Source organism: Alosa sapidissima, chromosome 24 (genome assembly GCF_018492685.1).
Source record: "Alosa sapidissima isolate fAloSap1 chromosome 24, fAloSap1.pri, whole genome shotgun sequence".
Lineage (NCBI taxonomy): Eukaryota > Metazoa > Chordata > Actinopteri > Clupeiformes > Clupeidae > Alosa > Alosa sapidissima.
The window spans coordinates 5,949,492-5,961,164 of NC_055980.1; the positions used below are offsets into that span (position 1 = coordinate 5,949,492).

Below are 11,673 nucleotides of genomic sequence, written 5' to 3' on the forward strand. Positions count from 1 at the left end.
TATGGCTCGTGAGGGTGAACAACTGAAGTCCAGTGGGGACCAAAGCTTTGCCCTGGCTAATGGGAAGACGTACGGTGCCATAGGAAAAGCACATCTTCTCTACTGCTGGCATGAAATGATGTGGGCACTGGAGACGTACATCCTGGCTGATGACAATCTGGCATTTCCCATCATTCTTGGTTTGGATTTCTTAAGCAAGACCTCTACCATCATCAATATGGGGGACCAAACTTATGGGGTGAAGGGGCCCAGGGGCTACACATTTCATCCATTCCTGGGACCACTTCAGGAGAATATGGGGCGTCACGTCACTGATGCTGAGTCTAATGCCAGTCTTTATGTAGCTGTTCCTTCAGGGAGCGCTTTAGTTCCATTTTCTTCACCTGGAGTGGCAGCTCTGTCCTTTCCTGATCAACCTCCAGAGATCCAACAACTGCTGCAGGCTTGGCCTGAGGTGTGTTCAGGGATATTGGGGAAGACCACAGTGGAAGAACACAAGATCTTTACAGTGGATGAGGTTCCTGTCCGCTGCAAAGCCTATCGGGTATCTCCTTATAAGCATCAGATTATTGCAGACCAGGTAGAACAGATGCTCAAGGATGGGATTATTGAGACTTCACAGTCTGCCTGGGGCGCTCCAGTGGTTTTAGTCACCAAGCCTGATGGGTCCATAAGGTTTTGTGTTGATTTTCGACATCTTAATGCCAAGACTCATCCAGACGCCTACCCCATGCCTCTCATACATGACCTGCTTGAGTCCATGCATGGGGCAGCTTTCTTCAGCACTTTAGATTTGAAATCAGGCTATTGGCAGGTTGCAATGGCTGAAGAAAGTAAAGCCAAGACGGCCGTCATAATTCCAATGGGCCTCTACCAATTCAAGTGTATGCCTTTCGGACTAAAGAATGCTGGAGCCACATTCCAAAGGCTGATGGAGAAGGCCCTGGGGGAGCTGAGGGGGAAAATATGCTGTGTTTATATTGACGATGTAATCGTATTCTCAGCCACCCCCAAACAACATCTCAAGGATTTGAACGCCGTCATGAAAAAGCTCCATGAAGCCAAATTGACCCTCAACCTAAAAAAGTGTTTTTTTTCCGACGGGAGCTGAAATTCTTGGGCCATGTGGTATCAGAGAAGGGCGTTCAGGTTGATCCAGAGAAGACCCTGGCGGTGACTTCCTATCCGACTCCTACCAACATCAAGTCTTTGCAGTGTTTTCTGGGCCTAGTGGGGTGGTACCACAAATTCATAGATCACTTTGCAGACCTGGCAGCCCCACTAAACCGCCTGAAGAGGAAAGATGTGGTGTGGATCTGGTCAGAGGACTGTCAGCGGAGCTTTGACCAGCTGAAACGGGCACTGGTGAATGCTCCTATCCTGATACAGCCTGATCACACATTGTCATTTGAGGTTCATACGGATGCCAGCGATGTGGGTCTGGGAGCGGTGCTGGTCCAGACGACTGATGATGGGGAGAAGGTGATAGCATATGCTTCCAGGGGGTTGCGTGGAGCGGAGTGCAACTACTCTACATCCGAAAAAGAGTGTCTTGCGGTGGTGTGGGCCATTGAAAAATGGAGGCACTTCCTTGAAGGTACGGAGTTCATCGTGTATACAGACCATGCTGCCTTGACCTGGGCCTTTAATTGTCCGAAGACTTCCTCTCGGCTAACGCGCTGGATCCTACGGCTGCAACAGTTCCAGTTTAAGGTCCAGTATAGAAAGGGTCTGCATAACATTGTCCCAGATGCTCTGTCTAGAGCAGTAACTCCTCCCACTGCAGCAGCCGCATATGTTGCTGTGAACAGTTCCCCAGACCTGCCCACTTCGTTGTCGGCAATAAGGGAGGGTCAGGAACAGGATACAGAAGTCAGTGACCTGGCCAAAGAGGCTGCTACCAACAGTAGGCTGGATAGAGTAGGGTTTACAATGTTGCAAGGGCTCCTGTACCGTCGCTCACCTGTGAGAGAGGGGGGAGACAAGTTCCAACTGGTGGTACCCAGGAGCCTTGTGCCTGGTTTCCTTGATTACTTTCATGACCATCCTCTGAGTGGCCATTTGGGCAGATTAAAAACCCTCTTGAAGGTCCTTGAGGTGGCCTGGTGGCCATCTGTCCGAAAGGATGTATGGAACCACGTCAAGGGCTGCAACATATGTCAGGCTTACAAGCCTGAAAACCGTCAGCCTGCAGGGTTCATGCAGCCAACCCCAGTCGAAGATGCCTGGGAAAAGCTGGGAATGGATCTCATGGGGCCATTTCCCCGGAGCAAAAAGGGTAATACCTTTCTTCTTGTGATCGTGGATTATTTTACGAAGTGGGTGGAGATGTTCCCCTTAAAAGACAGCAAAGCCCACCGCATTGTGACCATCCTAAAAGAAGAGATCTTCACTCGTTTTGGTGTTCCGCGTGAGTTAGTCTCAGACCGGGGGTCTCAGTTCACTGGTCATGAGATGGCTAACCTCTGTAAGACCTGGGGAGTAACACAGAAGTTTACCACCAGCTATCACCCCCAAGCCAACCTCACCGAACGTTCCAACCGGACCATCAAAACGATGATCGCCTCCTATGTAGGGAACCAACACAAGAATTGGGATCAATGGGTTGGGAGTTCCGTTTTGCCATTAATGCCGCCTATCACGAGACCACGGGCCGAACACCTGCAGAGCTGGCACTTGGAAGATCTCTGAAAGGGCCACTAGAGAGATTGATTGGGACATCACCCTCTCCTCATCAACCTCCATACACGATCCTGGAGAGACAAAAATCAATGTTTGAGGAAGTCAAGAAGAGAGTTGGGGGATGTCAGGCCAGACAAGCCAAGTATTATAATGCCCGCAGGAGGGGTGCACAACTCCTGCCGGGAGACTTGGTCTGGGTCCGCACTCACCCACTCTCAAAAGCATCCGAGAATTTCTCATCCAAGCTTGCGCCTAAATGGTCGGGTCCAGCTACTGTGGTGAGAAAAGTAGGCCCGGTCAACTACCAAATACAGTGGAGTGACCAAAATAGAAAGATTGACACCGTCAATGTGGTCAACGTGAAGCCCTACTTTGGGGTTCAGCCTCCGGTACCTCTGGCTGGGGGGGGGGGGGGGACTGTGACACTGCCACATTAGTTTAGGTGCCATTACTTAAAATTAAGTATTATTTATTACATATATGTCGGTAGGTCTCATATAATATCAGTGGGATATGAATATGTACTTAGTTATATGTATTTATCATGCTTTATTTCCACTGTGTATGATGGTATGGATATGGGTGATTGGTATGGGGACACTGTCGGCCGATACGCCTATCACCGCGCACCCAAACTTATATAGGGGAGCGCGCTAAATGATGGGGGCGGTCTGAAGAAAGTAGCAAGCGTGTGGGAGATTTTTGAATGTGTGGCGCCAGTACTCAGTGCTGCAGCTGAAAGTGTTGAAGACTGTTTCTCGTAAGGGGTAAATAGAGAGAAAGTATCCCTACGGAGGAAACGGACTTTATATAAATGAAACTCCGCTTGTACGGTGTGGGAGACCAGCGCGTTACCAAGAAGAGGACGCGTCAAGGAAGCCTTTGCAGTCGGCTGACTGGATTTATGCACCGGAGTTGGTGAGACCGATTGTTTTCTCCTTTTTCTATTTTGCGTGGGATAACTGCAATCCGATCATCGCATTTTTTCCTTTTTTTGTGGATTACCCTTTTTGTTTGCACGTCGCGGGACAATTCGCAGGCAGCGGCCTTCTCGTTTCCTTGTTGGGATTATACAGACTCTTGCGGGCGTCCTGGCAAAGGACAGGATATCTTTCGCTTAGTTTGGACTTCTATGTTTATTTTCGGGACTAAAACAAAGGACATTTAATTCATTTGGGGTGGTGTGGGTCATTTAATGTATGAAAATATAACGCGCTATACTGTGCGCGCTTCTGGTTTATGGTTTGGTGCGTGTTTTCCTTTACTGCTGGTAAACTGAAGATACCGTGGTCTATGCTATAGTTTTGATTACGTGTCGGATGCACTCTGATTTGTACATTGTTTCAGGCATCTCATAACAAACTGACCGTGTTTATTGTTAACTGCTTAATCTTTCAAAAGAGCCCCTTGTGCGTTTTAGTTAACACAGCCAAAGGCAAAAGGTTGATTGTTACAAGCATAATTTGCTAGCTATCAAATCAAGACTGGTATGTCCAGCTAACGTAACGTTTGCATAGTAGGAGGCAATGGTTTACATGTCAAAGAAATCTTATGACAAATGAAAGGTTTTTGGTCATATTTTCAACATTAACAATAGATTAATTAGGATTTTAATACTTTTTTGTAGATAATTGTTGATTGGAAATGGCAGTCCAGCCATTTTTAGTCTCTCATTCCACAGAAGACAGCAGGTGCTTGCTTTGTTCAAAAGTCATAGGTGAGAGAGATAAGAAGCAAAGTATTGCTGCGTCTGGTTTGAGCAAAATTGAAGACAAAGCATCTCTGTGGGTCAAGGTGCAAGTGCATTCTGGTGATGAGCCTTGGGGCAGCCGTGGCACACTGGTTAGCACTCTGGACTTGTGACCGGAGGGTTGCCGGTTTGAACCCCGACCAGTAGGCACGGCTGAAGTGCCCTTGAGCACGGCACCTAACCCCTCACTGCTCCCCGAGCGCCGCTGTTGTTGCAGGCAGCTCACTGCGCCGGGATTAGTGTGTGCTTCACCTCACTGTGTGTTCACTGTTTGCTGAGTGTGTTTTACTAATTCACGGATTGGGATAAATGCAGAGACCAAATTTCCCTCACGGGATCAAAAGAGTATATATACTTATACTTACTTATACTTAAGAAGAATTTACTTATGTGAAAGACAGACTCGTGAGCACGACCGCACAAAGTGTTCATGCTCATTCAACATGCAGGTTGACCAGAACACATTTAGAGAGGAAGCAAAAAGAGTGTTGTGTGAAAGGCTGTCACGGGTGTGGATACACCTGAAGAAGTATATAAAGATGACAAACAAGACAAAAAGAAGAGAGTCTCTGAACAAGAGGTGAAGAAACCAAATTTCATATGTTTCATCTACAACAACAGGACAAATGCAGATACAAACTCATATGCAGATGGTAGCCGAGGCCGATGCTCTGAAGAAAGGTCTTCCAAAAAGCTACATAACCAAATGACTCTACAAAATGTACCTGGAGACAAATTTGAAGTGGCAGCAAAGAGACAAAGGGCCCTATCTTGCACTCCAGCACAATTGACTTTGTACACTGGCACTTGTATCATTCCTATTTTGCATTCGAGCGGAATGCAGCGGAATTTTCCCTCCACAGACGCACATCGGTTAGGGAATGAACTTGCGCTCCCGGGGGCGGTTCAGCGAAAAGAGGAGGCGTATACCGGTGCAAACGTTCCCTGGTGCTATTTTGCAGTTTCAGAAAACAATCCCGCCACAGACCAGAAAAAACCTAGTCTAAAGTCAGTAGCAGCAACTGGAATCCATGCATTTCCACGGAATTATTTTTGGAATCTGATCCCTTATCATACCTGCTCATTCGTACTCGTTGCTCAACTTATCGTGACTAAATTCAAGATGGCGGCGAACGGTAAACTTCCTGAAGGTACTGTCTGTATAAATCGTCCTGTAAATAAACTACCAGTGCTACATGTCATGGAGGTGGTAAAGTATAAAGTTGTATAGTATAAAGCAGTGACAAATGAGTTTTGAGTGTTGTGAATGAAATCGCGGACTAACCACGTTACAAACAAAATGAACGTGAATACTTTAATATCCCCGCGTCGGCCTTCCCTTTAAACACAACCCCCTGTGTTCATAAGCCGTCCATACACCTTCACAAAATAACATCATTAGTCTAAGCAATGCATAATGTTTATAAGGGAGAGTGCAGGTGTATGTGCGTGCGTGTGCAAATGTCCAAAGACTCTCCCGCTCTTGCGGGTAACGCAATTCATATGGGGGAATACGTAACAGTGAGAAGTAAGGTTCACTTTCTCACAAACACCATACATACAAATAGCATTAATGTAAACGTAACTACAGGACATAAGTAACATAGTTTAGTTACATATTGCTTTGGATAAAAGTCTTGAGCGATTAATTAGTGCTGGGCGGTATGACCAAAAATGTATATCACGGTATTTTTTAAAATTCTTACGGTTTCACGGTATGACAGTATTTTTTTCCATGCATAATCAGATGTTCACAGCATTTTCTACAGGTTGAGAGAGGAATTGCTGCAGTACATTGACTAAGGATGGTCTATTTTACTGTCTCAACTGTACTAACTCCACACTAGTGGTAATGCAGTTTTGCATGGCCCCGGAAAATGATGCTGTTTACAAAGAGCCACTCATGATTCTAAAGAAGAATCTAATCAGAATGCAAAGACAATTGCAGTCAAAATACAGAACTTTTACTGTGCAAATTTCACAAACATCTTGTAGCCTATAAAACCAATACAAAAAGTAGTGCAACTTGCAATAATTATACTTTTAAAAGTATAATTATTTTTATATATTTACTAAATAAAACCTCTCTGCTAATATACTTACTCTATCAGAAACATGCCTTATTGTTATTGTGTGGTTTACATGACGTTAGTGGTAGGCTAACGTTAACTTCATGTGGATGTGGATGTCTTGTTAGCCTGCCATGAGCTTCGGTTTGGTTCGCTAGGCAAAACATTAACTAGCCAGCTAGTATTGCTCAGTGCATGTCTATAACATGCTTTACTTGCTACCTGGATCATTTCAGCGAATATTCTTAAGGTGAGATGAATGATAAGATCATTAAACTTCACTGTGTTCGGTGGGTTGCTAACTAACGACATCACCTACTAGCCAGCTAGTTACAGCCAGAGCCATATAAAGGTTACAGCTGTTGAACAATCTCAATAGAATTTTCGTGACGGTAAATCCCTTTCAATGCAGTATCCCTTAACGTTTTTCCTTAACTAAAGAAACAATTTAATGTATTCTGTGCAACACCCTTAAATAAACCCCTTCCCTAAGGAGAAATACCTCAGGGGAACAACTTAAGGTGTTTTGTGTTTACCCTCACTATGCCTCGCAGTGGCACCATGCGTGCGTGTGAAAAAAAGTCCCGTCTGAAACACTGTCGCGCAGCGCAGCGTTCCAAACGTTGTGTAATCAAATACACCGGTATGGCGGTATATTAAAAATTCATATCATAACGAAAATATACACCGGTATACGCTGTGAACCGGTATACCGCCCAGCACTACGATTAATCTAAAAAAGATATGACACACAGACAGACCTGATGTAGTCATAGAGGTCGTGCCAGGTGCAGCCCTTGGGGACGGGGAAGCTCATCTCCCTGGGCATCGGGGCACTGCCCTCCTCCATCACCACACCACCACGCTTCACCACCGAGTAGCACACACCTGTAGAGAGGGGGAGGAAGAGAGAGGGAGAGGAGAAGGAAGGAGAAAGGGATGAGAGATGAGAGGTGAGACGGATGAGAGGAACAGCATGGTGTGAGAGATAGAGGGAGAGAAAGAGAGAAAGGACTGTGTGTGTGTGTGTGTGTGTGTGTGTGTGTGTGTGAGACTCACCTGGGTCCAGCAGCAGGTCGCTGGTCATGGTGTTTTTAACGCTCATGTTGGCACACAGCTTCAGGGCCTTGAGGTGGCTGTAGCGGCGGTTCAGGTAGACAGAGACCAGGTAACGCAGGTCCATCACCAAACACACCCAGCGCACACACGCCGGAGCAGGTCCCACCAGACCTGCACGCACACGCACACACACACACACACACACACACACACACGCATACAAAAGCACATACACACACATCAGTAGAGACATGAAACACACAGTTGTGCCTTCTGCCTTTCAGTTTACCTATACACACACACATATTTCACACAAGCTGAGTCGCCAATTTGCACATCGGGAGCATTATATTGTTGAGCATTTCTCAGTCATGCTGACAACACACACACAAAAAACAAGATCGAACAGACACAAATTCACAAAGCAACTGCAAACACACACACACACATGCACACTATTCAGAATGTAACCCCTGTATTCATGCTTCTCTATGAAAACAGTCTAACGTATAGACCAGGAAGTTGTCTGAGGCCAGCAGGACACAACCAAATCGAAAAAAATCGAAATCGTATTGCCGTACTTTGATATGAAAATGCGTGGTTGTTACGCAAAATGCGTACAGGTTGGCAGGTCTGCTGTGTGTGTGTAAACATCTCTGTGTGTTGTTTACCCTGTTTGGCCGTGCGTGCCGTGCTCTCGTACACAGAGCCCTGTGCTGAGCCGCAGATGAAAGGGAGCTGCAGGCAGGTGGAGCTGGATTTGAACTCCTTGAACATGTTGGAGAAGGACACCCGGATCACCTGACCCTCCTACTCACACACACACACACACACACACACACACACACACACACAATTGAATACAGTACATACAAGTTAGCAGCACATGCATGTATGCACTCACAAGCCATTTGCTTCCTGATCTGATAAAGTCAATCAGAGGGCCAACATGCTCCCAGAGCACATCAATCAACCAATTAAAGTGTTATTGTGCTATGGACCCCCTTCAAAATGGCATGCTTCATCTCAACGGGTTTATCATAAAAAAATGACCTCTGCGACCACGTCCAGGTGCACCACAAAGTGTTTCCCTGGAGAGGGCCGGAAGAGCAGATAGAAGTAGCGTCCAGTCAGGCCCAGCGACTGGCTGCTGCTCTTGGGCAGCAGGATGTAGTTGCTGGCCGGAACAGAGCCACGGATCCGGAACACGGAGCACTTGAGGGTTTTGTCCTGCGGAGGAAAAGGCACACAACAGCGGGGTCAGAACTGGGTCCTCCAGCACGAGAGGTGATGCAGACAACATTCTTGATGTTGGTCTAAAATTATATGTAGAATATTCCGGATTTGGCATGCTACAAACCAAATGCATTGTGCGTGTGAATGACAGCTGTTGGATATCATGATTTATGAACAGTAACAGTAATGTTTAAATGAAGGTTAGTGGTCAAAATGAGAGACAAAGTCAACTAGTGTCATCTCAGCTATATACACCTGTACAGCAAAGATGAAACGGTGTGGCTCCAACATTACCATGTAAACAAATAGACATAGTGGTGAATGTTGGGAAGGTTTAGTGAGGTACCATGTAAGAGGTGACGTCTCCCTCTCGGCTGGATCTCTTCCACTCCTCCACGTGCACATGTTTGAAGATGTTGACATAAGGATGTTGCCAGGCTGTGGGTGTCATGGCAACACCAGGGGCAGATCACAACACAAGAGATTACATCTGATTGTAATCACAAGGGTTTCACCAAACCCGTGCTTTAAACATAACATAATAAACACATGTACTTCCACTTTAATGGTATAGGTTAAAATTGTGGAAAATAAGGTAGCAGGTAGAGATTTAACATCACTCAAAGCTCAGAGACCAGCATTGCTGGCAGTCATGCTACTGTTAGTCATTAGTGATGATCATATGATAATGAAATATGAATACAATAGAACACATAAAAGAGCGCAGTAGCAGCTAACGCCAATCTGGTCCTGCTGTTTATTTGACATTTAGTGATACTGCACGGGCGTGTAATCATCCCTGTTGGATAATGTATTCTCAGCCTTATACAGTTACACACATCATGCAATAGATGAAAACATTCTGTACTGCTAATGTTAACTAAGATGTACTCTCCACCACCAGACATAAATAAAAGGATCTTGGGTAACACAGTGACGTTAACGTTAAGTTTCTCTGAACACGCACAATAAGCAAGTTAGGTAATGTTAGTGTCCTGCACATTTTCCTTACCCCTTGAAGACATAACTTTTTTCGATCCCTGTAGACAGCAAGTAGCTTATAGCCTAGCTGAGGATAAGTTAACTCAGCACAATCCAGTGAGACTGACGAGCCAAAACACGCAAATAACTACCTATGCTAGCTAGCTGTCCTATCTATCGATAGCTAGTTAACTAACGTTAGGTAAGAAAAGTTAACGTTAGCTTTTAATCGGTTCACCGCGACAATGTCACCTGTTGATGTTTCTACTTGCACAAAGATGTGGCGTTAACGATAAATACATTATACAATTGTGCGCTGTATCTTCTTATCTCTCACGCACTAAAACAACCTAGAGTTAGCGAGTTTGGCTCAAACTGCAGCCTTCAGAAGGATGATCACAACAAATCTTGCTTCTCCCGCGACTGCGACCGCCGCTGTTTTCAACGGTAGTGCGTAACATCTACGTTCTACGTCGACCCCGAGATCACTGCTGGGAAATGTAGTGTATTTCAAAGTGAGAGGGACCTTCTGAAGAGGCCCTTTAGAGCAGGGGTCCCCAACCTTTTATGTACCATGGACCGGTTTGATTCCCTTTTTTTTTTTCACGGACCGGGGGGTCGGGGGTTCCATGTTCCAAATGTGTTGCGCATGCATTACTTGAAAAGAACTAGCTTCAGTTAACAGTGAAGGTAACGAACTCTTAAAAATGTGAAAAACGTGAACTTGAAGAAGTGAAAATTGAACAATATGAACTATGAAAATTGAACAACTTGAAGCTACATCTATCAAGTGTGAACATGCTTAACAAAATATGGGAACAAATGGAACTAAACGTGCATTACGAATATAATCAGTGGGAGCCCTGTGCTTGTTTCCCTGCAACAAGAAGGTTCCATCAGGGGGTGATGGAAGACAGTGACACCCTCAGTGTGTTTGAAATGTCCAGCCGATTGCGCAATTTGGTCTTAGTTGCAGTCATTGCAGAAAACCCGGCCTCGCATAGATACGTGGTGGGAAATGGTAGCAACGTTTTCAGCGCTTTTACGGCTATCTCGGGATATTCTGCTTTGGTTTTGATCCAAAAACCCGCCAGAGAGGTTTCCTCATACACACTCTTAAGACCACCGTCATTTGCAATTTCGATCAACTGCTCTTCCTCCTGCGCTGACAAGTTATGACTATTCGGGATATTGACAAATGGGTTGCGGACCCACTCATTGGTTTGCCGTGGATCTTTGGAGGATGGGAAGTAGCCTAACGCTCAAACTCATTTGAAAGCGCAACAAGGTGATCGCGCACCAGCTGCGAGAGAAAGGGCCCTGCCTCAGTCTCTCCCAAAACCCCCACTACTGTTTGGAACATATCAAATACACCCCGTCCCCATTCGTCCCCACAAATCAAGCTTGGCTTTAAATGCAGTGACTTTATCTGCCAGTTTAAAAACAGTTGTCATTCTCCCCTGGAGTGACAGGTTGAGGTAATTAAGCAACCCGAATATGCCACACAAGCGAGTTTTGGCACCCAGTCCTCATCACTAAAATGTGCAGCGGTGACTTTTTTTCTGTAAGAAATCTCTGCAGCGGCTCTCGAACACTCTGACCAGTGACCTGCTAAAGATGCTTGTTTTTTGTTGCTCATTCTAGCAGTTTAGCTAACTTTGTGTGACATTACCATTCGCCAAGAACTGATCAAGTGAAGTGAGCTGACCTGAGGCTGCGCAGCGCTGAAGGCAATATGTAAAGTGTTGAAGGCGGGACAGACAGACGTAAGAAATAAGACCTTGCAAAATGCAAACATGCGTGCAATCAAACAACTGCATATAGGCCTATGCCATGTAAAAACGTGACATTATTGCGAATTAAATAGAGTTTAGTTTGCATGCATTTTTTTAAACT

General features: G+C 45.5%; 1 protein-coding gene across 3 annotated transcripts in view; it reads right to left on the reverse strand.

Annotated features, from left to right (window-relative positions):
- The window catches only part of wdr90 (WD repeat domain 90), a 41,218-nt gene extending 30,986 nt beyond the window's left edge, over nucleotides 1–10,232 (reverse strand). For 2 of the 3 annotated variants that reach the window (XM_042082522.1, XM_042082520.1), the window contains exons 1-6: nucleotides 9,809–10,232; nucleotides 9,143–9,234; nucleotides 8,614–8,790; nucleotides 8,232–8,370; nucleotides 7,561–7,731; nucleotides 7,263–7,389 (exon numbers count right to left, since the gene is read on the reverse strand). In XM_042082522.1, coding sequence (XP_041938456.1) covers nucleotides 7,263–7,389; nucleotides 7,561–7,731; nucleotides 8,232–8,370; nucleotides 8,614–8,790; nucleotides 9,143–9,234; nucleotides 9,809–9,821 — 719 coding nt within the window. In that variant the 5' untranslated portion in view covers nucleotides 9,822–10,232. The remainder of the gene's footprint in view (nucleotides 1–7,262; nucleotides 7,390–7,560; nucleotides 7,732–8,231; nucleotides 8,371–8,613; nucleotides 8,791–9,142; nucleotides 9,235–9,808) is intronic. The other variant, XM_042082521.1, reaches the window with a different exon arrangement.
- Nucleotides 10,233–11,673: the final 1,441 nt, after the last annotated feature.